Source organism: Oncorhynchus mykiss, chromosome 2, assembly GCF_013265735.2.
Source record: "Oncorhynchus mykiss isolate Arlee chromosome 2, USDA_OmykA_1.1, whole genome shotgun sequence".
NCBI classification, from domain to species: domain Eukaryota; kingdom Metazoa; phylum Chordata; class Actinopteri; order Salmoniformes; family Salmonidae; genus Oncorhynchus; species Oncorhynchus mykiss.
The window spans coordinates 13,061,726-13,085,433 of NC_048566.1; the positions used below are offsets into that span (position 1 = coordinate 13,061,726).

Sequence of the window (23,708 nt, forward strand, 5' to 3'; positions counted from 1 at the left end):
TGAGGAGACCTGGGCCACCCATTGTAAATCAGCTGATGAGATAAAGGAGACTGGGGTGTTACATTCTAAAGCCTCCCCTTCCCTGCTGCCAGACTGAGCCATGAGAATACTCCTCACTAATAAACATGGCTTTGCCTGGTCACTGGTCATCTATTGGTAAGTGGACACACCACTTTTCTGTTATTCTACAGTGCCTGAATAACAGTGGACTCAAAGAGACGGATCAGGAAATGGATGTTGGATACAAGAATCCCATTTTATTGAAGCCCCAAACTTCATAGGAAATGTTAAGTCCATATAGACGAGAAGCAGACGGCAGGTTAACAGCAGTCACCTAACATCCTTCAGAATGTTTCTTGAGTCCCAAATGGCACCCTAGTCCCTATATAATGCACAACTTTTGATAGGACTCTAGTCAAAAGTAGTGCCCTCTAGGGCAGGGGTGTCACTCATTCCATGGATGGCCTAGTCTAGTGTCTGCAGGTTTTTGGTTTTTCCTTTCAATTAAGAACTAGACAACCCAGGTTCTATGCGTCTAGTTGGTAGAGCATGGCACTAGCAACACCTGGGTTGTGGGATCGATTTCCGCGAGGGACCAGTACTGCAAGTCTCTCTGGATAAGAGCGTCTGCTAAAACAGACAACCAGGTGACCTAAATTCCTCAATCAAGTACAAGGAAGAAGTGAAAACAAACAGCCCTCCGTGGAATGAGTTTAACACCTGTGCTCTAGGGAACAGGGTGGTATTTAGGGCTCACAAACACTTCCAACCAGGCAAGAGGGTATAGGGAAGGAGGGAGTATTGGAAGAACTCTTTTAGAGTCCCCTATTCTCACTGCTATCCCTTTCAAACACTCATAAGTGGAGTCTATATGGAGCAGTCTTCCATTCCACCTGCAATGAAACGGCACAATATTTAGGCTCGACTCCAGGTTATATAAACCCCACAAAAGGGTCAAACGACCTCAACGTTTTTCATACAGTGAATTATTTTGGGTTGAACACAATTCCAGAGTAAATGGCCTAAAGTATCAAATGATTAATATAGCCCGTTCACCATGCACCATGCTCAAATGGCCTGACTGGGACCAAGGATCAGAGACATCTGACAGTATAATGTATATTTTACAACAGCATAGAATTGTCACAATACAGAATATTTTCCCCACATACTGAGAGACATCCCAACAAAAATTATACATTGGAAAGTAAAACAAATATATGTTTGAGTCAGTATTTTTTCCACCAAAAATGATCTGATTAAGCATTTTAAAGTTGGAACTTATGTAATTTTAAAAACATTTTTTAAGGTCAAAGCTGTTTATTGAGAGTTTTTCAAAACGTGGAACACTTGCATTATACCTACCGGAGTTTGACTTTAATATGATCATGTAGTCAATTTGTCTAAGACCATGTTCTTATGAACTGATAGGCTTCGTTTGTTTATCTCCATGAGAGGAAAAGTACTAATGCTGGAATCCTCCCATACTGCTCAACCAGATACCTTACTGTGGAGGATGGAACACAGAGCATTTCTAATAGCTTGGATAGACTGAGGCTCGATTTAATCTGCACCGAAGAAGTTCAGCGCTATAGCGCAATTAAAATGTAAAAAGGTCATTTCTGTTTTGAGTCGACATTGCATTCACGGTTAACGCTGCCAGTCTCCACGAAATGTGGGAACATTGCCTTTAATTTCTCTATAGTGCTGTTTTTCCACCATATGGATCAAATGGAGCCCAAAGTATACTTCCGGCTAGGGTTGCAAATAAACTTTCCCCCAATTCCCAGAAATCCCGTTTAGAAGATTCCCTCCCTCTTTATCCACTCCTGATTCCGGGAATCCTCCAACCTGGAATTCTTGAAAACCTGTAAAGTTACCAGAATTTTGCAACCTGACAAAAAACTAAAACAGCCGATACAGAAACAGGTAAATAACAAAGTTCAAAGGTTACCTTTAAGCCCTTGGTAGTTTTCTTGATTATTTGTGATACTTCCAACTGTGGAAGTATAGACAGAGTACATGTTGAATGTCCTCTACTAGTATAGTGTTATGTACTGTTTCAGCAGTAGCTAATGGGGGTCCTAATAAAATACTGAAATATTTAAGGCAAATGTATTTCTGTTTGAACTCTGTTGTTGTTTGACATCATGATGAGGTAACTTGATTGGGCCCAGTAAGGCTATTCATAAAATAGATACAATCTTATAGTCAAAGGAAGCCATCCTCCTCAACCTAACATACTACAACCCTAAAATAATTAAAAAGCAGTGACAAATCTTTTCCACAATTACTTTTTGAATCATGCATTAAAATATACAAGTCTTGTCTTCTAGGTGTCAAGACCTTGAGGTCTTTTAAGAAACATTCACTGCAAACTTCAGTTCAAACTATAGGAACAATATAGGAACCAACAATGTACTGAAAATACATCAGATCAATGTGGATTTGAAGCAGCATTGTCCTCGGTTTAATCTACTTGATCCAACTGTTCATAACTTCTCTAAGCCTTCCCTTTCCATTCTTTAGTGTAACAACAGCACACTATAAGACCACACATCTAACTGCAATTCAGAGGTTTGAAAAATGCAACCATGCCAACGAGGTATTAACAGTTCAGCAATGAGCGTAGCTCAGTAATACTGAGGTATGCCTATATCTTTCTGTATAATGAGGTATATATGGGGTGGCAGGTTGCCTACTGGTTAGAGCGTTGGGCCAGTAACCAAAAGGTTGCTGGGTCGAATCCCTGAGCTGACAAGGTAAAAATCTGCCATATATATATTTAACCATCATTGGTTTTTATATTCCAGGGGTCACACCAGCAAGGACAAAATGAAATACTGAAAAACTAAATGACAGTGATGGTGTGCCATTTTTATAAGAGTTATATTTATTACCTCAAATAGTCCATTTATACCGTTTGTTTTTGTCACAATGCCTTTCCTGCTGGTCACAAATGGCCCAGAAACAGTGTCATTTATCTCCTGTATAAGAAAAGGCACAAGCTACAACACTTGAGCAGTGTCAATGTGAATAATTCACTAAAACACCTGGAAACTCAACATCTAAAAAGTGGCCATTTTGGTTCAATCATTAAGAGGGTGTAACCGAGTAAGCCGTGTCTGGAGCCCAACGTCTCACTGGTCCCCCTGTACACCCAGCTGTGATTATTAAGGTAAAAGAGATATGAGGTGTGTCTGGCGAGCTGCATGCCTTCCAGCTCTTCTGGGGGTTAGAGCAGCTGGAGACCTACAGCTATGGTGCCTCACCAACTCACAGAGGAGGGCAGTGTGCCAAATGGCAACCTAGTCCCTATTTAGTGCACTACTATTGACCAGGGCTCATAAAGCTCTGGTCAAAAGTAGTGCACTATATAGAGATTAGTGTGCCATTTGGAAAAGAACCGAGCTCTCCTCGTAAACCAGCACTTGTGACAATGTGGCTCAACAGACAGGAAATACTGGCCCATTAGACACAGTCAGAGACATAGAGGGAGGAGAGTGGGACTTTAACAGTTCAAGCTATAAGCACAATATTAATAGCTATGAACAGCTAGTTTATAACACAGGGCAGGCTACAGGTGAAAAAAAATGAATTCAATTTTAAACATTTGCATTTTTACTGGATCTTGATGTTCTGTAGTTAATAGCCACTGTGGAACCATGAATGACCTGGTTTGGTTATGTTCTCTCAGACAGAGACATTGTACATACAATAGAGAGGAACTGCTGTGCTGACTGATATTACAACGTCTAATGTGACCAACAGACTCACTGCCATCACAGTTCAGAGCAGGGTGAATGTGGGTGTGGGAGCAGCAGCTGATGGAATTCTATTTATGTGGAGCCTTTTGCTTTGGTTACTCAGCCATCTGTAGGCTACATGAGTGGGTCATCAGGCAACTGACAAGCAGCTAGGGGTTACTACAGAGAATATCTATTGAAAATACTATGGAGGCAATGGAGATCAACATCAATGCTGTCATTTTTAAATTTACTGGTCAGTTTTACTTTTTAAAATTATTTTATTTGCCACCAGGATAAAACAATATTCTCACGGTTTCCCATGATTGACGCATTCTATTTTGAAGGAAAAAAAGCTAAACGGATGACTTTCTTTGAGGGAACATAGTCAAGGCCCAGAAGCAACGATAGACTTTTCAAACAACAGTCACAAAGAAAGGAACATGGTAGCGTCATTAGGGTGCCAATCTAAACCACCAAACATGTGCAGAAAGGTTGTTCTTCAAAAAATATCAGGATGAAACTTCACTACTCTTAGACCCCTCTACTCTTAGGAAAGTTAGTCTACACAGATTTCAATGATTTCTAAATGGATATCAGTAAATAGATTTAGACTCGGGTTCAGACACGGTTGAGATTAAATCCAAGTTAACCCACACCAATGTGTCTAATCTTCACTATGTTGTGGCCGAATGCACTAGTTGCCTTAGGATATATTAATCCTGGCATGTATTAATTAATCTAACAACAATGATGATTGCCAGTAGTTTCAAGTCACAATTCTTCATAGATGCCCTGAAAATAACAATTCTGATGATTCACCCAATTCAAGATGGTCAATTCCTTGTTAAATGTTTTTTCCCTTAAAGCTGAAATCACACGACTGACTGAACTGACAATGGTCACTGATATCAAATATTCAACCTGCCTATAGCAAACTGGCAGCAGCCATTTTGTGGAGAGAATCCATTTTACAGGACGAGTCTCAGATTACAACCTATTCGCTATTTAGTGCACCAGTGCCCTATGGGCCCTGGTCAAAAGTAGTGCACTATTTAGGGAATAGGGTGCCATTTGGGACTCAGCATACTATTGACCTGAGGACACTGGAGTTCTGAGGTACTATGTGGTTGTGACATGAGGTAAAAAAGGTTTTACAGAGGTATGGAGGCATATTTAAAAACAAAATGGAAAAATAACAGTTGCTGAGTTTATAAAAAATGTCTGACTCCACGTTTCCACATGTATGTAACACAGGAAATACATTGTTCTCAGCTACATTCTGGGATTTCACACGCTTTATGTCAACAGTAACAATTAGAGAAAATGTGTGAGCGCTTTCTGTGCAAATATCAACCAAATGTTGCTTCTTGTTAACTATACTCTTCTCTTGCATTGAGGTAGTTACTTTATCAAAACTCCACTGGCAAAATCTCTGCATCAAATAATAAAGGAGTACATTCATACACAGCTACATGAGGTAGGTATGATGCAGTGGAAACATTTCAAGAATGCAAGAAATTCCCTGAGAAAATCAGAGATTTTGACACACACATCAGGAGCAAAGACAACTATCGAGCCAGATACTGTCACTGAAGGCCTACTATAGGGTTCAAAATGTCAGCTTATGACAATAACCCCTTGTTGGCATTGGTTCATGTACTGCTTTGATTTGCTCTTTCAAAATAGAGGTAAAGCTGAGAGAAAAGGTCAAGTTTCAATATTACCGTCTCCATTTGCTGACAAAGACATTTACATCTGCTGGGTGTGTTTCAAAATCTCCTCTTCAATGTTTCTTTCTTTGCAAACCAGCAGACAAACTGCCTAGCCTAGAACATAATGATTCGGTTGTTTCCAAAGTCCACGGCAACAATCCTTCCGTCAGGAGTAACAGCTATACCCGATGGGCGATCCATCTGTCCAAAGCTGCTACCCTGAGTCCCCAACTTGCATAAGAAATTACCGTTGGTTTGAAACACCTGGATCCGGTGGTTCCGGGAGTCAGCCACCACGATGCGGTCCTCCTGGTCCACTGCTACGCCCTGCGGCCGCAGGAACTGACCGTTACCAGTTCCCTCTGATCCCAGGAAGCGGGCTGACTGGCAGTCCGACCGGATGATCAGCAGACGGTGGTTGTTGAAGTCTGTCACCACCAGGTGGTCCTCCTGAGTGAAGGCCACGCCTCTGGGGGAGTCCAAGTGTTTCCATAGAGCCCCCTCAAAGCCGTACTTGTTGAGGAAGGTGCCGTCCTGCCTGAAGAGCTGGATGCGGTGGTTCCGGGTGTCTGAGACGAGGATCTTTCCCTCCGAGCTGACCGCCACGTCCCAGGGGTAGCTGAACTGACCGGTCTTGGTTCCCTTCTCCCCGAACTTGAGGAGGAACCGGCCTTCAAAGGTGAAGATCTGGATGCGGTGATTATCCTTGTCGGCGACGATGATTCTCCTCTGGCTGTCGCAGGCCACCCCAGCTGGTCGGTCCAACTGGCCTGGTCTGGAGCCCAGCGTACCAAACTTGTGGTGGAAGGAACCGCACGGCTTGAAGATCTGCACCCTGTTGTTGCTTCGGTCAGCTACGATTATGTAGCCCTCTTTGTCCACACACACCCCCCAGGGGCGACACAGCTGCCCATCTCCGTCCCCCTCCCTGCCGAACGAGGCCACCGGCAAGGGGATACCTCCATAGCTACGGCCAGACTTGACCAGCACTTTAAAGGGGCTGCCTTCGATGTGCTGGTTGCAGATAAGGACTGACACCAGATGTTCTCCTTCTACCTTGGGCAGGTAGCTGACCGTGTACAACCCGTTCTGATGGTCAGTCACCTCAGCGTTTAGCAGGTTACCATCGGACGCCACCACCACAGCTGACACACCGTCCCCACCAGACAGCCTGAGCTCTCCATCATGATCATACCCCACCACAGTGAAGGAAGCCTGCTTACCCTGCAAGCCCCGACAAAGCCCCTCTCCCTGGGCCTTGGTGAGGGGGGCGAAGGCCCCGGAGCTGACCAGACCTAGGGACTGGATGGCGAGGAGCAAAGTCTGGTCGGGGGTGGTGAACAGGATGCGATCATCATCCTGCGGCAGTAACAGCTCCCTGAGGGCCTTCAGCTCTGTGATCTGGAGGAGCATGCTCTCTCTGGCCAGCAGCAGGTCCAGACTACTGCCCTTCTCTAGGACCTGGGTTACTGTAGAGATGGTGCTGTCCAGCTTGGTCAGGTTCTGGTGCAGCTTCTCTAACTGGAGATAGAGGGACTTGGCTTTCACCTGACGGATATTCTCAACCTTTAGAGAGGGCAAAAGGAGGGAGAGGGGAAAGGGACAGAAGGGAGAAAGAAAAGATAGTTACACCTGTCAGGTTTTGTAACATTGCTGGAATGTGTAAATGTACTGTAGGTCCTACAGTATGATACTACTTAGCAGAAAACCAACTTACTTTCCACAGTAGTTCACACTCTCGTTCCTCCAGGGCCTTCTTATAACGCTGTGCGATGGCTTTGACCTCTGACTGGACCACCATGGCCTTCAGTTCCACCTGCTCAGCAACGGCCTGTGCTTTCTCAATGCTCAGCTGCAGGTAAATCATTAAGAAACTGCTTTAGTGGGGACAAAATGCAGCATGACCTTTGAATGGTACATTGACACATTATTCACAGGTTAAGTCCTGACAGTTTAAAACCTCTTTAGGCTAGGGGGCAGTATTTTGATGTTTGGATGAAAAACGTGCCCAAAGTAAACTGCCTATTTCTCAGGCCCAGAATCTAGAATATGCATATAATTGGCAGATTAGGATAGAAAACTCTAAATTTTCCAAAACGGTCAAAATATTGTCTGTGAGTATAACAGAACTGATATAGCAGGCGAAAATCTGAGGAAAATCCATCCAGGAAGTGTTTTTCTGAAACTACTCTTTTCCATTGCAAGCCTATCCTCCATTTAAAGGGATATCAACCATATTATTTCCCTATGGCTTCCACAAGGTGTGAACAGTCTTTAGACATAGTTTCAGGCTTTTATTCTGAAAAATGAGAGAGAATGATCACATTGCGTCAGTGGATAGCCAGATGTCCTCAGATTTGTGCATGCGCGCCAGGAGCGCAACCTTTTCTTTCTCTCTTCTATTGAAAAGGCTACTGTCCGGTTGAAATATTAGCTATTATTTATTGTAAAAACAACCTGAGGATTGATTATAAAAAAACATTTGACATGTTTCTATGAACTTTACGGATATTATTTGGAATTTTCGTCTGCCCGTCATGACCGCACGAGCCTGTGGATTACTGAACATAACACGCCAACCAAATGGAGGTTTTTGGATATAAAGAGAATCTTTATCAAACAAAACTAACATTTATTGTGTAACTGGGAGTCTCGTGAGTGCAAACATACGAAGATCAAAGGTAAGTGATTAATTTTATTGCTTTTCTGACTTTCGTGACCAATCTACTTTGCTGCTAGCTGTTTGTAATGTTTTGTCTGCTGAGAGCTGTCCTCACATAATCGCATGGTTTGCTTTCACCGTAAAGACTTTTTGAAATCTGACAGGCCGGCTGGATTAACAACAAGTTAAGCTGTGATTTTATGAAAATGAAATATTTTTTTGTAATTTAATTTGAATTTGGCGCTCTGCAATTCACCGGATGTAGACGAAAATGATCCCTCTAAAGGGATCGGAGCGGCAAGAGGTTAAGACCTTTAAATAGTGAAACATTGTTCCTTATCAGATGCAGGAGGTCAGTGTTTCTCAACCTTTTTGCACCAGGGACCAGCAAGCTACTGGTTATCATGAGACTATGGTGTAAACGGCTCTCCTCTCCTCCCCTCCATATCAGTGGAGGAATTGATGAGTGACCTCTCAAAGTCTTTTCAGTATGAGGCCAGCTGGTTGAGTGAATTAAATACCTCAGACTGGCTCCAGTACCACTGCTGGAGAGAGGCTGTTGACCCCAGGCCAACACAGCAGCTGTTTTCCAGACAGTAGTGGGTCCTCATCATGAAGTCCCCCTATAGAGGCACCTCTGGTGGATGTAGGGGTTGGAACTAAAGCTCAGAGCGTTAAGTTAAGACTGTGTTAAGATCTGCTACCAAAATGCTTAATCAGCAGACAGGCCTTTAACTGTAGGGACAGTGAATACAAGCATGACTAAGTCTCTTGGGATAAAAATGTCTGCTAAATGGCCTTGATATAAAGTGTGACTGACTAGGGCAAAAAGGTTAAATTAACTTCTCACTAGGTGGGAGCTGACAACCGTCCATAACCTGATGCGTCCCGGCAGGACTGAGCTCAACCAATGGAATGAGGGGTAGGGTGGTGGTGTCAATCAGAGAGAAAGCACCAATGACGTCATCTATAGGGGTAACAAATCCTGGTTCAGAGGTTAAGGGGGTGGCAGAACGGGCAGAAAAAGGCGGCAAATGAGATTATGGTGTTTTAATGTAACCCTTTAGGTCAAAGGTCTTCTACCTTTCAGGACAGTTCTACAGCTCGGGCTTTGTGCCATTCAAGCCCATGAACAGTATGTGTGTCCCAAATTGTACCCATTGTCTATGTAGTGCACTATTTTTGACCAGGGCCCATAGGGAACAGGGTGCCATTTGGGACACAGCCCATGAGATCTCTTCATAGGAGATCATGGATTATCAGGCTGGTCCTTGTCATAGTACAGCCTCTTCACAGGAGCTAAAAACACTCAACCTAGATTGAGTTAGCAGCATTTGGTGAATTAGGTCTTCAAGTTAAGTGAGCCTCAAAACACCAACTGAGCGTCACAGAACTGAAGGGGGTAGGGGGAGGTGTGTTTTTCTATTGTGTTTTGAGAAAGGGGAGGGGCATACATATTTCATTGGCATGTGAGTGAGTTGGTTTGGGGGAAATGGGAGAGGGGGGGTGTATGGGGACAGGGTGGGGGAAGGAAGCGTCTTCCTAGAATTCCTCTCCATTGTGTCCGTCCTCCCAAAGCCATCCCGTTCCCAACACCCTTCACTCTCTATTCACAGCTGGAGGACAACCCACCTCCCAGCCAGCCGACTAAGAAGGAGTGGCCTAATGTTCTGAGTGGTTGTCCGCATCCCAGGTGACACCCTATTCCCTTCATGGGGCAGACACCCTATTCCCTTCATGGGGCAGACACCCTATTCCCTTCATGGGGCAGACACCCTATTCCCTTCATGGGGCAGACACCCTATTCCCTTCATGGGGCAGACACCCTATTCCCTTCATAGGGCTCTGGTCAAAAGTAGAACGCTATGTAGGGAACATGGTTCCATTTGGGACACATCCATAGTATTAGAGGGGCTATAAATGGGCACTATGGCCTCTCTCTCTCGCCCGCTCTCCCTCCCTCTCTCCCACTTCCATTCTCCGGGCCATGTGAGGCTGGAGTGATAGAGGACACTAATGATCCATTCTGCTCCTGATGGCGTCAAGTCTCTGATTACAAACTGTCAGAGCTGACTAGTGGTCGTCACACACACACCAACGTAGAGTCCACGCTGTATAACCCCCTATAGATCTATGTAGAGTCCCCTCTGTATATCCCCCTATAGATCTACGTAGAGTCCCCTCTGTATATCCCCCTATAGATCTACGTAGTCCCCTCTGTATATCCCCCTATAGATCTACGTAGAGTCCCCTCTGCATCCCAGTACCCACCTGTACAGCGTGCCTGCCCTGCATCCCAGTACCCACCTGTACAGCGTGCCTGCCCTGCATCCCAGTACCCACCTGTACAGCGTGCCTGCCCCGCTGGGCGTCTGCCAGCAGCTGGATGGTGAGGGTCCTGGAGTCCTGCAGGGAATCCTGGAGGTAGAGGAGGCTGTGGCCTGAGTGACAACCCACACTGGCCTCCCTACAGACAGGCACGGAGCACGTATCACAGAAGAAATGCAGAACCTGCAGAGGGACAGGCACAGAAGCAGACAGTCAGCAACAGAACCTGCAGAGGGACAGGCACAGAAGCAGACAGTCAGCAACAGAACCTGCAGAGGGACAGGCACAGAAGCAGACAGTCAGCAACAGAACCTGCAGAGGGACAGGCACAGAAGCCGACAGTCATCAACAGAACCTGCAGAGGGACAAGCACAGAAGCAGACAGTCAGCAACAGAACCTGCAGAGGGACAGGCACAGAAGCAGACAGTCCGCAACAGAACATCTATCCTCTCACATACAGCAACAACCAACCAGTTCTATCGTTACATTCTGTACAGTATCTAACATGTTGACTCGGGTCCTGACGATTTAATAATAGTAACAATGACATTAAGCTGTGGCTCTGCCTCGATCTGCACAACGATGTACTGTACGGCAACACATACTCAGTGTTTTGGACACAGTCCTGTCTAAAGCAGAGTAGAGTGAAAGAAGAAACAAGGGTAAGAAAGAATGGAATAGAGGAAGCAGGAGTACAGTGGTGTGAAGTACTTAAGTAAAAATACTTTAAAATACTACAATAGGTATTTTTATTTTGTATCTATACTTTATTTTTGACAACTTTTTCTTCACTACATTCCTAAAGAAAATAGTGTACATTTTACTCTATACAGTTTCCCTGACATCCAAAAGTACTCATTACATTAAGAATGCTTAGCAGGAAAGGGAAATGGTCCAATTCACACACTTATCAAGAGAACATCCATGGTTTTCTTAATATAAGGAATTTGAAATTATTTACACTTTTACTTTTGATACTTAAGTATATTGAAACAAAATACTTTGGCTTTCTCACGTAGTATTTTACTGGGTGACTTTCACCTGAGTCATTTTCTATTAAGATGTCATACTTGAGTAAAGGTGACTGGCTACTTTTCCCATCACTGCAGGAGTGAAAGGGCAGAGCGTACAGGATAGGATGGAGAAAGCAGGGTGAGTGATGCAGGCCAATCACTACATTGTATAGAGAAAGGAGGCCAATAAACAATTACATTGGTCTGTTGCCAAGAACATCAATATTTACAATACAGAGCCCCTAAAGATGTTTATCTTAGATGTGTTCCTATGTATTACCACTAAAATGTATGTATGTGTGGCACGTATCCAGAAATCCATTCAAGCACTGTGTAGTACTTAGCTAGTACATGTCTCTATAGCAACAGTCATAATATCATTTGGTGCTGGTGTGGGGACATACTCTGACGATACTAAGGTTTAACGCAGAGTTAAATGAACTCTCAGAGTTTTCACAATGAGAGTTCATTTAGACTGGATGCTCTAGAGTTAGTTCTGAAGATTCAGTACGAGAGTGTGTGTGTTTAGTCCACTCAGCACCACAAAGCCCTTAAATTAAATGATGGATCACTCAGCATGGGTCGGGGTACATAGCTCACCCATTGGCCCCTTCCCTCTTCCCAGTGAGCCATTTGAAAATGTCAACGGATCTATCCGACAGTAATCACTGAGGCGGATTCCTCTCAATGAAATGACCAAATGAAGGAGTTTGGAGGTGCTTTCTGTTCCCCACAACAAAGGCCAACCATCAGCGTTGACTAACACCTCTAACACAGCCCTCAACACCACGTTTAGGACTTTGGTAAGGTTTTTTCAGCTGTTTGGCCACACATTTTGTCATGCTGCAGCAAACATAAAAATGTCTAAATTAATGACGGGTATCTTGGGTTATCTTCAATTAATTGGGACTATTTTGATGAAGTTTATACTGGCTACGGGGTCTCAAATCAACAAACGGTAATATTGACGTTTTTTTCACGTTTTTCAAGCGAAGGTCTTTTAAAGGAGTTTGCGAGTACACTCATTGGGTTTGGGCTAGCAGCCAGCCCAACTGAAGTATGCTGATGTCTTTAGCCCCCAGATCAGAGCAGCAGAGGAGAAAGATGGCAGCCAAAATAATACGTTTGTTATTCAAAACGGTTATTACGGTGACCGCAGTCATTTGGCTGGCCAATTACAGTCATCCAAAATTCCCGTGACCGTTACAGTCCTAGTGTTGTGTTATCGTACCAGAGGTTGTGATCCTGTATCTATCAGCATCACAGAGGGAGGGGGAGGAATAGAGGGGCCTTTAAACACCAAACTGCCAACAGAAGTGGCCAAAGTCAGGATGCACTTGGACTTCTGTGGTACAGGAGAGCTGTTATCACGTCCATGTTATTTCATGTGTCTGAAGTGAAAAAAGGGGACAATGGAACCATTCCCTGGGATGGTGGACTTCAAAAACACATCCAAATCAGAAAACATCTGGAATTATGATTCATCAGAATCTCAGACAGTAAATTCAACTAAGTTGTTGCTTCCTCGCTAGCCTGTAGATCTACTGGAAATGTAACGAGAGACAGAATAATGCAACGTCCCAGAATTCCCACACAGGGGTGATGTAAAACACACAGGGAACATGGAGCATGCAGATCAACACAACCCGAGGGTGCCCTGTCCGTGCTAATCCGGTTTCCCAGAAGTCACATGGTGTCAGGAAAATGACCTCACACTCAATGTCAACAAAACAAAGGAGATGACTGTGGACTTCAGGAAACAGCAGAGGGAGCAGCCCCCTATCCACATCGACGGGACAGTAGTGGAAAAGGTGTTAAGTTTTAAGTTCCTCGGTGTACACATCACGGACAAACTAAAATGGTCCATCCACACAGACAGCGTTGTGAAGAAGGAGCAGCAGCGCCTCTTCAACCTCAGGAGGCTGAAGAAATTCAGCTCGTCACCAAAAACACTCAAACTTCTACAGATGCACAATTGAGAGCATCCTGTCAGGCTGTATCACCGCCTGGTACGGCAACTGCTCCGCCCTCAACCAAAGGGTAGTGAGGTCTGCACAACGCATCACTGGGGGCAAACTACCTGCCCTCCAGGACACCTACACCACCCGATGTCACAGGAAGGCCAAAAAGATCATCAAGGACATCAACCACCCGAGCCACTGCCTGTTCACCCCGCTATCATCCAGAAGGCAAGGTCAGTACAGGTGCATCAAAGCAGGGACTGAGAGACTGAAAAAGAGCTTCTATCTCAAGGCCATCAGACTGTTAAACAGCCACCACTAACATTGAGTGGCTGCTGCCAACATACTGACTCATCTCTAGCCACTTTAATAATGAAAAATTGGATGTAATAAATGTATCACTAGTCACTTTAAACAATGCCACTTTAAATAATGTTTACATACCCTACATTACTCATCTCATTTGTATATACTGTACTCTATACCATCTACTGCATCTTGTCTATGCCGTTCGGCCATCGCTCATCCATATATTTTTATGTACATATTCTTACTCATTCCTTTACACTTGTGTGTGTATAAGGTAGTTGTGAAATTGTTAGATTACTTGTTAGATATTACTGCATGGTCGGAACTAGAAGCACAAACATTTCGCTACACTTGCATTAACATCTGCTGACCATGTGCATGTGACAAATAAAACTGGATTTGATTTGTTTGTTGGTTTGGGTGTTCTTCCAGTAACATGCAGGACTTGATCTCTATGGCTCAGCCTCTACAATAGAACACTACAAGCAATACACCAAGTTGTTCTGTGTGTAGATGACCTCCAGTTCTGATACACTAGGGTTGCTAAATTCCTGTAACTTTACCGAAACTCACAGGTTTTTCTACATTCCTGTTTGGAGCGTTCCTATATTTCCTGCTTATTCCCTCCCGATTCCAGTGATCTTCCAACCAGGATTTCTGGAAAAGTTTTTGGGGAAGTTCCCAGAATTTCAGAACCCTAATAAAGAACTGTGCCTCCTTATGGACTGACCATGAGCCAGAACACACGAGACGTTTCGGAGCCCCTCGCTGTCTAGGAATAGGGCTTCCATCCCATCCCAGAGAAAGAGCTGCTTTGATGCCATGCCAGACATTTCTTGTATATAAAATTATGAAAGCGCTTCCATGTGAGCTGTGCGTGTGTGTGTGTGTGTGGGGGGGGGGGGGGGGGGGGGGAGACTAACTTACACCCCCCCACACACACACCCCCATATGAGCCCCCTGGTTAATGGTAGAGTGAAGGAACTACACAACTAAAGGGAAGTGTCATGGACACATCTCTCTTTGACAAGCTCTAGCTCTACACTGATCGATGTGTCCAACACTTCCACACAGCTGTGACTGTGTGTACACCCATTCTGTTTCCTACAATGGTGATATTCCATCTGTACTAAAATGTACACTCAGCAGAAGAAGAAACGTGACCCACACTGAGTGAATCACCCTTCTACTTCCCACTGTTCATCAGAAACACAATCTGCAGACCGTTCCAACTGCTTTCTTTATGTCCCTGGACTGGACTGACTGCTCCATCTGTCTTCTTCATACAACAGCATTAAATGTTCAGACATATGTTCCACTGACTCGCCAGCCGTGCTGCCTGCTTTATGGCAACACAGAGCCAACGTTCCAAATGGCACCCTATTCCCTTCATAGTGCACTACTTTACCTTAGGGGGCAGGTCAAAAGTAGTGCACTATCTAGGGCATAGGGTGCCATTAGGGACGCATAAACAGAGTTATTTTGGCTAGACATTGTTTTGATATTCCCAATGAGAAGGCTGGGCCCCATCGTTAATGCAATATCTGATGTCTGCCGCCTTGTAGGACCAGCAGGGAAACCAAACGTCCACTCTGTCAAGTTAAAACTATTTTCAAAGTCTCTTCAACACAGAGATTTACAGTCACGGGGAGAAAATGTACAATTCCTGTACAATTCCTTTCATGAAAAGACCTGAGTCCTGCCAATGCAATGGTTGTTAATGTGTAGCCTACAGTAGAACTTTAACGTGTATTAAAGATTTGGTCTAGAACTAATCAATATGGACAACATCTGCAATGTTCATCCACCTTCAGAACCAGCTGAACTAGCAGGAATAGAGCTACATTAGAGAGAGAACTTTCCATGGGAATAAAACAACAGATCCCCAGTTCTTCTGTCTGGCTTCTAATTCTGTTACATAAGAGGTCTATTAGTAATACTGCCAGTCAGGCCTCCCTCCTCAGCCCTAATGAAGACCGTTCCACATTCCTGATGAAGGTCTGGTCCTACCATAGGAGGAAAGGAACCCCTCTCTCTCTGGTTAGGTCCTAAGCTGGGCCGGGGATAAACTGGGGCTGGGCCAGGGCAGTTTTCAATAGTTTTCAATATCAAAGCACCGGGAGGGGCTCCCTCTCTCACATGAAATGGGTTAAAACTGAAAAGGAGAGGCACAGGGAGGAAGAAGAACTGAAACAGAATAATAAAATAGTGACTGAGGTTGGTTCACAGAGGAGATCCCCAGCTAGACAGAATTACAAACCAAACAAGATTCCTCACGAGTTCACTGCACTGGTAGGAGCGATGGTAGCCAATCACAGGCGGCAGCTGGCACCTTAATTGGGGAGGACAGGCTCATAGTAATGGCTAGAAAGGAATACATGGAATGGTATAAACCACATCAGACCCATGGTTTCCTTGTGTTCGACACTCTTCCATTCTAGCCATTATTATGAGCCGTTCTCCCCTCCCCCCTGTGTAGTCAATGAGAGACGGACCCCCCCCCCCCCCCAGTTAACTGTCTAATGTACTGTAGAATCATTGACTGAATGTTCATAGCTGTCAGTGTAGTCAATGAGAGACGGGCCTCCCCCCCAGTTAACTGTCTAATGTACTGTGGAATCATTGACTGAATGTTCATAGCTGTCAGTGTAGTCAATGAGAGACGGGCCTCCCCCCCAGTTAACTGTCTAATGTACTGTGGAATCATTGACTGAATGTTCATAGCTGTCAATGTAGTCAATGAGAGACGGGCCTCCCCCCCAGTTAACTGTCTAATGTACTGTGGAATCATTGACTGAATGTTCATTGCTGTCAGTGTAGTCAATGAGAGACGGGCCTCCCCCCCAGTTAACTGTCTAATGTACTGTGGAATCATTGACTGAATGTTCATTGCTGTCAATGTAGTCAATGAGAGACGGGCCTCCCCCCCAGTTAACTGTCTAATGTACTGTGGAATCATTGACTGAATGTTCATTGCTGTCAGTGTAGTCAATGAGAGACGGGCCTCCCCCCCTCAGTTAACTGTCTAATGTACTGTGGAATCATTGACTGAATGTTCATAGCTGTCAGTGTAGTCAATGAGAGACGGGCCTCCCCCCCTCAGTTAACTGTCTAATGTACTGTGGAATCATTGACTGAATGTTCATAGCTGTCAGTGTTGTCAATAACAGCAACAGTGGCTTTTATTTCAGTGACTGAGACAATATCTGAAAACACATGAACCTATAGCCTGTAGCAGTGTCTCATCAGATCGTCGTGACATTAGATGAGTTACAGACAGAGACTAAACTGGTTAGTGACTGAGACAATATCTGAAAACACATGAACCTATAGCCTGTAGCAGTGTCTCATCAGGTCGTCCTGACATTAGATGAGAGTTACAGACAGACTAAACTGGTTAGTGACAGGATGGGAGTGTCATCACGCAAAAGACTTCTCTTCTAACCACTAACCTCTTATTGTCCTGTTGATTAGAGGATGAGTTAGATGCATTCCTCTAAAATGTCATTAAGCTGCACAGCAAACTAGGTTGGCTATCCAAATGACTTAAGGCCTAAACATACCAGCAACTTTCAAATTTCCTCATTATAGAATAATCAAGTCTTCCTATCCTAATGTAATCTACAAAAAGGTTTGGGTTAGGTGAGTCTTTACTGAACGTTCTACACCGTCACCACATGGCAACCAGTGTGGCCACGCCCTCGTAACCCCTGACCCCAAGCCTGAGGGAGAAAACAGACAACAGCAACAATGCAGTGACGGGCTTCCGTCCCTTCCACCCTGTGACCTTCTGTTGGAATCAAAGTCAACACAGAGAGAGAGAGAGACAGAGACAGGAGAGAGAGAGACAGAGACAGGAGAGAGAGAGACAGAGAAGGAGAGAGAGAGAGAGACAGAGAAGGAGAGAGAGAGAGAGACAGAGAGAGACATAGAGAGACAGAGACAGAGAGAGAGAGACACAGAGAGACAGAGAGAGAGAGAGACAGAGACAGGAGAGAGAGAGACAGAGAGAGAGAGAGAGAGAGAGAGACAGAGACACAGAGAGAGACACAGAGAGAGACACAGAGAGAGAGAGAGACACAGAGAGAGACACACAGAGAGACACACAGAGAGACACACAGAGAGACACACAGAGAGACACACAGAGAGACACACAGAGAGACACACAGAGAGAGCGACACAGAGAGAGACACAGAGAGAGACACAGAGAGAGAGAGAGAGAGACACACAGAGAGACACAGAGAGAGACACAGAGAGAGACACAGAGAGAGAGAGAGAGAGACACACAGAGAGACACACAGAGAGAGACACAGAGAGAGACACAGAGAGAGACACAGAGAGAGAGACAGAGAGAGAGACAGAGAGAGAGACAGAGAGAGACACAGAGAGAGACACAGAGAGAGACACAGAGAGAGAGAGACAGAGAGAGAGACAGAGAGAGACAGAGAGAGAGACAGAGAGAGAGACAGAGAGAGAGACAGAGAGAGAGACAGAGACAGAGACAGAGAGAGACAGAGACAGAGAGAGACAGAGACAGAGAGAGACAGAGACAGAGACAGAGAGAGACAGAGAGAGCACAACATTCTCTCAGCTTAAACATTGAATGGATATGGACCTCCTACTAGTTCTGACCAAAGGCCATTCACAACTAGCAAAGGGAAACTGTTTTTTAGACAATAAGTTACATAAGGTATCGTAGTGAGTTGAGTTTCTAGTCAAACGGCTGGCAGGAAAAATAAATACAAATCTAACCAAAACTATGTCCACACTATGGCCCTGGTCAAAAGTAGTGCACACTATGTCTGAGGTGGCTAACTTTAACCTAACCTACTTGTTGTCATGGCTATTCAGATGCTGGATTTCTTTGGCTTTGCCCCACTACAAGGCAGGAAAGTTCAACCATCTCACTGAGCTGGTGTTACAGTGTTCTCTGTAACATTCAACGTTCTCACCAGAGACTGTAGAGAGAATTAGTAGACAAGAGGGTGAATGGGTAGAACAAACAGAAAGTGTGTGTGTGGGGGTGTGGGAATACAGAGAGAATGTGTGTGTAGTCCCATCCTCAACATGTCTCCCAGAGGACTGCTCTGCTGAAGGCTAACGTCACGACATTCCGACTGGCCTTCCACTCAGTAAAGTCTTCCTGTATGTTTCTCTATTGGGACCAGGCACTCCTACACCACACTATCTGCACCGGAGTCAGGACAGGAGTGTATTGTCTCACGTCTGCACTGGCTCCTGGCAACTGTGTCAGAATGGCACCTAGTAGTGACCTCAGAATGACACCTAGTAGTGACGTCAGAATGGCACCTAGTAGTGACGTCAGAATGGCACCTAGTAGTGACGTCAGAATGACACCTAGTAGTGACGTCAGAATGGCACCTAGTAGTGACGTCAGAATGACACCCAGTAGTGACGTCAGAATGACACCCAGTAGTGACGTCAGAATGACACCCAGTAGTGACGTCAGAATGACACCCAGTAGTGACGTCAGAATGACACCTAGTAGTGACGTCAGAATGACACCTAGTAGTGACGTCAGAATGGCACCTAGTAGTGACGTCAGAATGGCACCCAGTAGTGACGTCAGAATGGCGCCCAGTAGTGACGTCAGAATGGCGCCCAGTAGTGACGTCAGAATGACGCCCAGTAGTGACGTCAGAATGACGCCCAGTAGTGACGTCAGAATGACGCCCAGTAGTGACGTCAGAATGACGCCCAGTAGTGACGTCAGAATGACGCCCAGTAGTGACGTCAGAATGACGCCTACTGACGTTAGAATGGCACCTAGTGACGTTAGACAATGGACAGGAGTGAGGGACTGCACTGCTGCTTAGTCCAAGTACACCCCAGCAGAGACACTGCTCCAACTACTCTCCAAATGTACATTTATATCATATATTATTTATCCATGACTTTGGTATTATGAGACTGAGAAATTGGTGTTATGAGACTGATATTGCTATGGAATGTCAAGCCCAAATGGTAGATCCCATTTGAGTTTGTCCAATAACACCCAAACCCACGTTAGGCTTTGAAGAGGTGTCCAATAACACCCAAACCCACATTAGGCTTTGAAGAGGTGTCCAATAACACCCAAACCCACGTTAGGCTTTGAAGAGGTGTCCAATAACACCCAAACCCACATTAGGCTTTGAAGAGGTGTCCAATAACACCCAAACCCACATTAGGCTTTGAAGAGGTGTCCAATAACACCCAAACCCACATTAGGCTTTGAAGAGGTGTCCAATAACACCCAAACCCACATTAGGCTTTGAAGAGGTGTCCAATAACACCCAAACCCACATTAGGCTTTGAAGAGGTGTCCAATAACACCCAAACCCACATTAGGCTTTGAAGAGGTGTCCAATAACACCCAAACCCACATTAGGCTTTGAAGAGGTGGTGGGTCAGACCGAGGATATGGGAGGATGGGGGCTATCTCATGATGATATTAAACAACATTACTGCTGTTAGATGGAGAAACTTACCGCATTGTCATGCTCTCTGTCCTGAAAGACAGGCAGCAGAGAGTAGCTCGACTGGAAGGAGGACCGGCTCAGAGTGGCAGTAGCTGTGTTGTTAGAGTTGTTGGTTCGGTTCCCCAGGTGTTGGTGAAACAGACTCTCCACTAGTCTATCAATGAAATGGTCTTTGGTAAGCCGGACCCTCTGGTGTGCCCATACACAGTTGTTACAAAGGTACTCCTGGCAGTCTCGGCAGTGAGAGGTAGCGGGATTGCCCTCGTTGCAAGAGCTGCACAGGGGCTCTCTGCTGTGTCTGTGAGACAAGTTGTTGCCCCTGCTGCTAACAGTGTTGTTGATTTGCTCCTCAGACAAATTTACCACGGCATCCAACATGTTCTTAAATAAAAAGTTTGAGGAGGGCAAGGCATCTACTCCTGATACGGGCATTAGAACCTTTAGGTCACAAGTCGGGCACCGGAGTTTCAAGGGGTCTTCGGGGTTCCGCTGGCCCTCCAGACACTGCCTGCAGAAGGCATGGAGGCATGGGAGGACGTGGAGCCTTCTGGAGGATGAGGTAGATGAGCTAGTTGAGGTATAAGACGAGGACGAGGAGGTAGAAGAGTTGGAGGAGAGTGGAGCAGAGGAGCAGCACAGTTGTTTGCATAGGGGGCATGTCGTCAAGTCGGAGTCAGGGAATGAAGCCATTTGCACGACTGCTTTGGAATAGGGGTATTTAAACCGGCATTTAGACATAGCCTACGGTTGCCTTTGTAAATAGATGCAATGACGATAGACTAGATTAAATGGTTCTATTAAATGTTGCTCCTATTGTGCAAAATTGGTATCCACTCACTGACACCAAATAAAATGTGTAACTGATTAAATAGGTCTGCCGGTGAAGGACGTGCGTTTGAAGGAAATTGGAATGGCAGTCAACGTCAATGAAAGCTCTTTGGAATAGAAACAACTTCGGGTCTTCCTTATTTGCATTCATAATTCACATTTTACGTGTTTTGCGTATTGAAATGTGAGAGTAATTATAACTTAATATTACAGAGTTGTATGTTCTTGTTTACGTCAATGCTGCGGGGAATAAACCAATATTGTGGCAAACATGAAATCGGCTGCGTGTCCCCCACCCGAATTCTCCCCAAGCACAGAGATGGGCCACTGTCGGTTTTCGTTATCAATTCCTCTGTTCATTTACGCACAAACGTGTTAACAGTAAGTGTCCGCCCAATTATTCTAATCCACCATCACAACTCTTTCAAATGTAACCAACCATGCGCATCAAACAGAGACTGTTGAAGGCAATTAAATAATGAATCCATTTGATGTAATAAGTTAGCTCGATACTTGCGCGCATAAGATCAAATAGCCAAACAGTTGCTGAACAGTCTCCCAAAAAGGATTTGTTACTCTATGATACCTTCTCTGAACGAAATGCTCTCTGTGATGCATTCGTTGTGCTTCATAAAAGGCTGCACTTTCTTGAGATCAAATGTCCAGCGTTTTCCCCTGGCTTTCCTTGACCATCCGCCAGCGCAGAATGAATCCATTCGTTCCGTGCAATGAAGCGTTCCATGGAATTGTGTTCATTTGCGCTTGTGCACGCGTTTTACGCATGTTGAACTGAACCACATATCAAGAGGTACAACGACGGTTTTACTATATATGTGTATGATGTGCCATGTTAACTGCAGGACGTGAGTTTCTCGAAAATGCCCTGAATGTCTCTAATCCTACAGCCGTGAGCATACTTCCGTTTCATCACACGGAAGGGGACTTGGCTGGGCAGTTACATACTAGCGTCTCCCTATTCATGCCATTTTAACAGTAACATTTTAATTGGAAATGTTACAATATAGTATGCAATATGTCGTGGCGTAGACCTCAAACAGCAGCTGTGCAAAAACAAGGGATCTATTTAAATATTTTAATTTCCTGGAAAAAATTATAGACTGGCTTTAATTTCATTTGACACTTTTGAGACGATTCCATTGGTTCCATGGTACCAGGCAAACTAAATCAAACTTTCTCTCTGGCTTGTGTATTTAAAACAACTAAAAACGCAATAATTTGTATTTAAACTGCAGTAAGTAGCCTAATGCTAACGTTTTATTTAAACAACTCTAATGCCCACTTTGAATGTGAACAAATAAATGACTGATCATGATCGTATCCATTCACCCTGTCTCAGAGGACAAGCAATGTTTACTCACGCATGCCTCTGTGAAGGCCATGCCATTGATGTTGTGCTTTGGGTTCAGTCTCCAGGAATATCTCACACACACAGACAGTAACCAGGACAGGAGAACCTCAGTGAGGTTTATCCTTTACATGTTGGCAGTCCAAAATAAGCAGTGGGATGCCAGCCTGGGTGACAGAGCTCTGACCACATTATCCAGTCCTGGATAAGGAGCTGGCCCCGCCCAATCTTGCTCAGAGGAAAAACCCAAGAGGCTACTAGACCTGGGGCACTATGGAAAGAAAGAGTCAAGAAGCGTCAGTGTTGGAAATGGCCAAAGACAACTTGGTTGTCCGTCTAACCAGACGAGATCTGAACCCGAGTCTCCAACGGGAGGAACCAACCAACCAATCTTAACCATTACACTAAGAGGACAGTTCCACAGCACTTGTGTTGATGGCCGGGGTAGGCACGGCGTCGACTTCTAACGTGCATGTCTCCCTTCCCTGAGTCATATTAAACTTGGGAAATGAAATCTGTGAAAGACTCGGAGACATAAAACATGGGAATCACATGAACACCAGTAATACTCTACCAAGCCCCAATCAATATCTGAATGTCAAATCAAAAGTCACGGGTGGATAAACATGCTACCTTTCCTGTTATTTAGGTTGCTGGGAAAATAACTTGAATGTCCCTGGCTACTTCAAAGTAGATCATATTTCTGGCTCTGAACTGAATGTTATGATCATAATGCCAGGATGTATTTTCTGGTTACTAAAGGAAGCGAGATGACGCTGGGAAAGAGAGTAGAGTGATCAGAAACATTCAGTTCACAACCAGAAATATGATCTACTTTGAAGTAGCCAGGGACATTCAAGTTATTGTCCCAGCAACCTAAGTAACAGGAAAGGTAGCATGTTTGTCTTCCCATTACTTTTCATTTGACATTCAAGATATTGATGGCCCTTGTTATTTTACAGAATAATGGCCAACTTTATTGCACTTGATTAAAACCTTTACCACAGTCACAAGAGGGCCAAACGCTGGTCAGGTCGCCACCTCTTGTCATGATCCAATGGGGTAATTGATATTGAAAGCCCCCCCCCCCAGGTCTGTGAAAATGCATCAGAGCAGGAGCAGTATGGTAATAACAGTGCGTTAGAGCTAGCCTGGTTGTTGTCTCTGTTCAGTAATAACATTAGATTCCTTGCCACTCTTGTCATTTGCCAAAGACGAGTGGGAAGGAGTGGAATGTTAGTTCTAAAGACTGGTACCCAGACTACGTTAGATCAGGGGAGGTATGGTAACAACAGTG

At 44.7% G+C, this 23,708-nt stretch overlaps 1 protein-coding gene across 1 annotated transcript; it reads right to left on the minus strand.

Moving 5' to 3' along the window:
* Positions 1–1,364: 1,364 nt before the first annotated feature.
* Positions 1,365–22,018, minus strand: LOC110507522 (E3 ubiquitin-protein ligase TRIM71). Its single transcript, XM_036938255.1, has 4 exons — positions 20,227–22,018; positions 10,467–10,634; positions 7,179–7,313; positions 1,365–7,027 (listed from the first exon to the last, which is right to left on the minus strand). The coding sequence occupies exons 1-4, from the start codon at positions 20,953–20,955 to the stop codon at positions 5,576–5,578; spliced, it is 2,484 nt and encodes an 827-aa protein (XP_036794150.1). The 5' UTR covers positions 20,956–22,018; the 3' UTR covers positions 1,365–5,575.
* Positions 22,019–23,708: the final 1,690 nt, after the last annotated feature.

Excerpts from the sequence above, each read along its gene's own strand:
- LOC110507522 (XM_036938255.1), bottom strand. The coding sequence starts at position 20,955 with ATGTCTAAATGCCGGTTTAAATACCCCTATTCCAAAGCAGTCGTGCAA. Across the intron at positions 10,635-20,226 it reads ACAGAGAGCATGACAATGCG|GTTCTGCATTTCTTCTGTGA; the intron begins GTAAGTTTCTCC and ends GTCCCTCTGCAG. Across the intron at positions 7,028-7,178 it reads AGTGTGAACTACTGTGGAAA|GTTGAGAATATCCGTCAGGT; the intron begins GTAAGTTGGTTT and ends CCCTCTCTAAAG.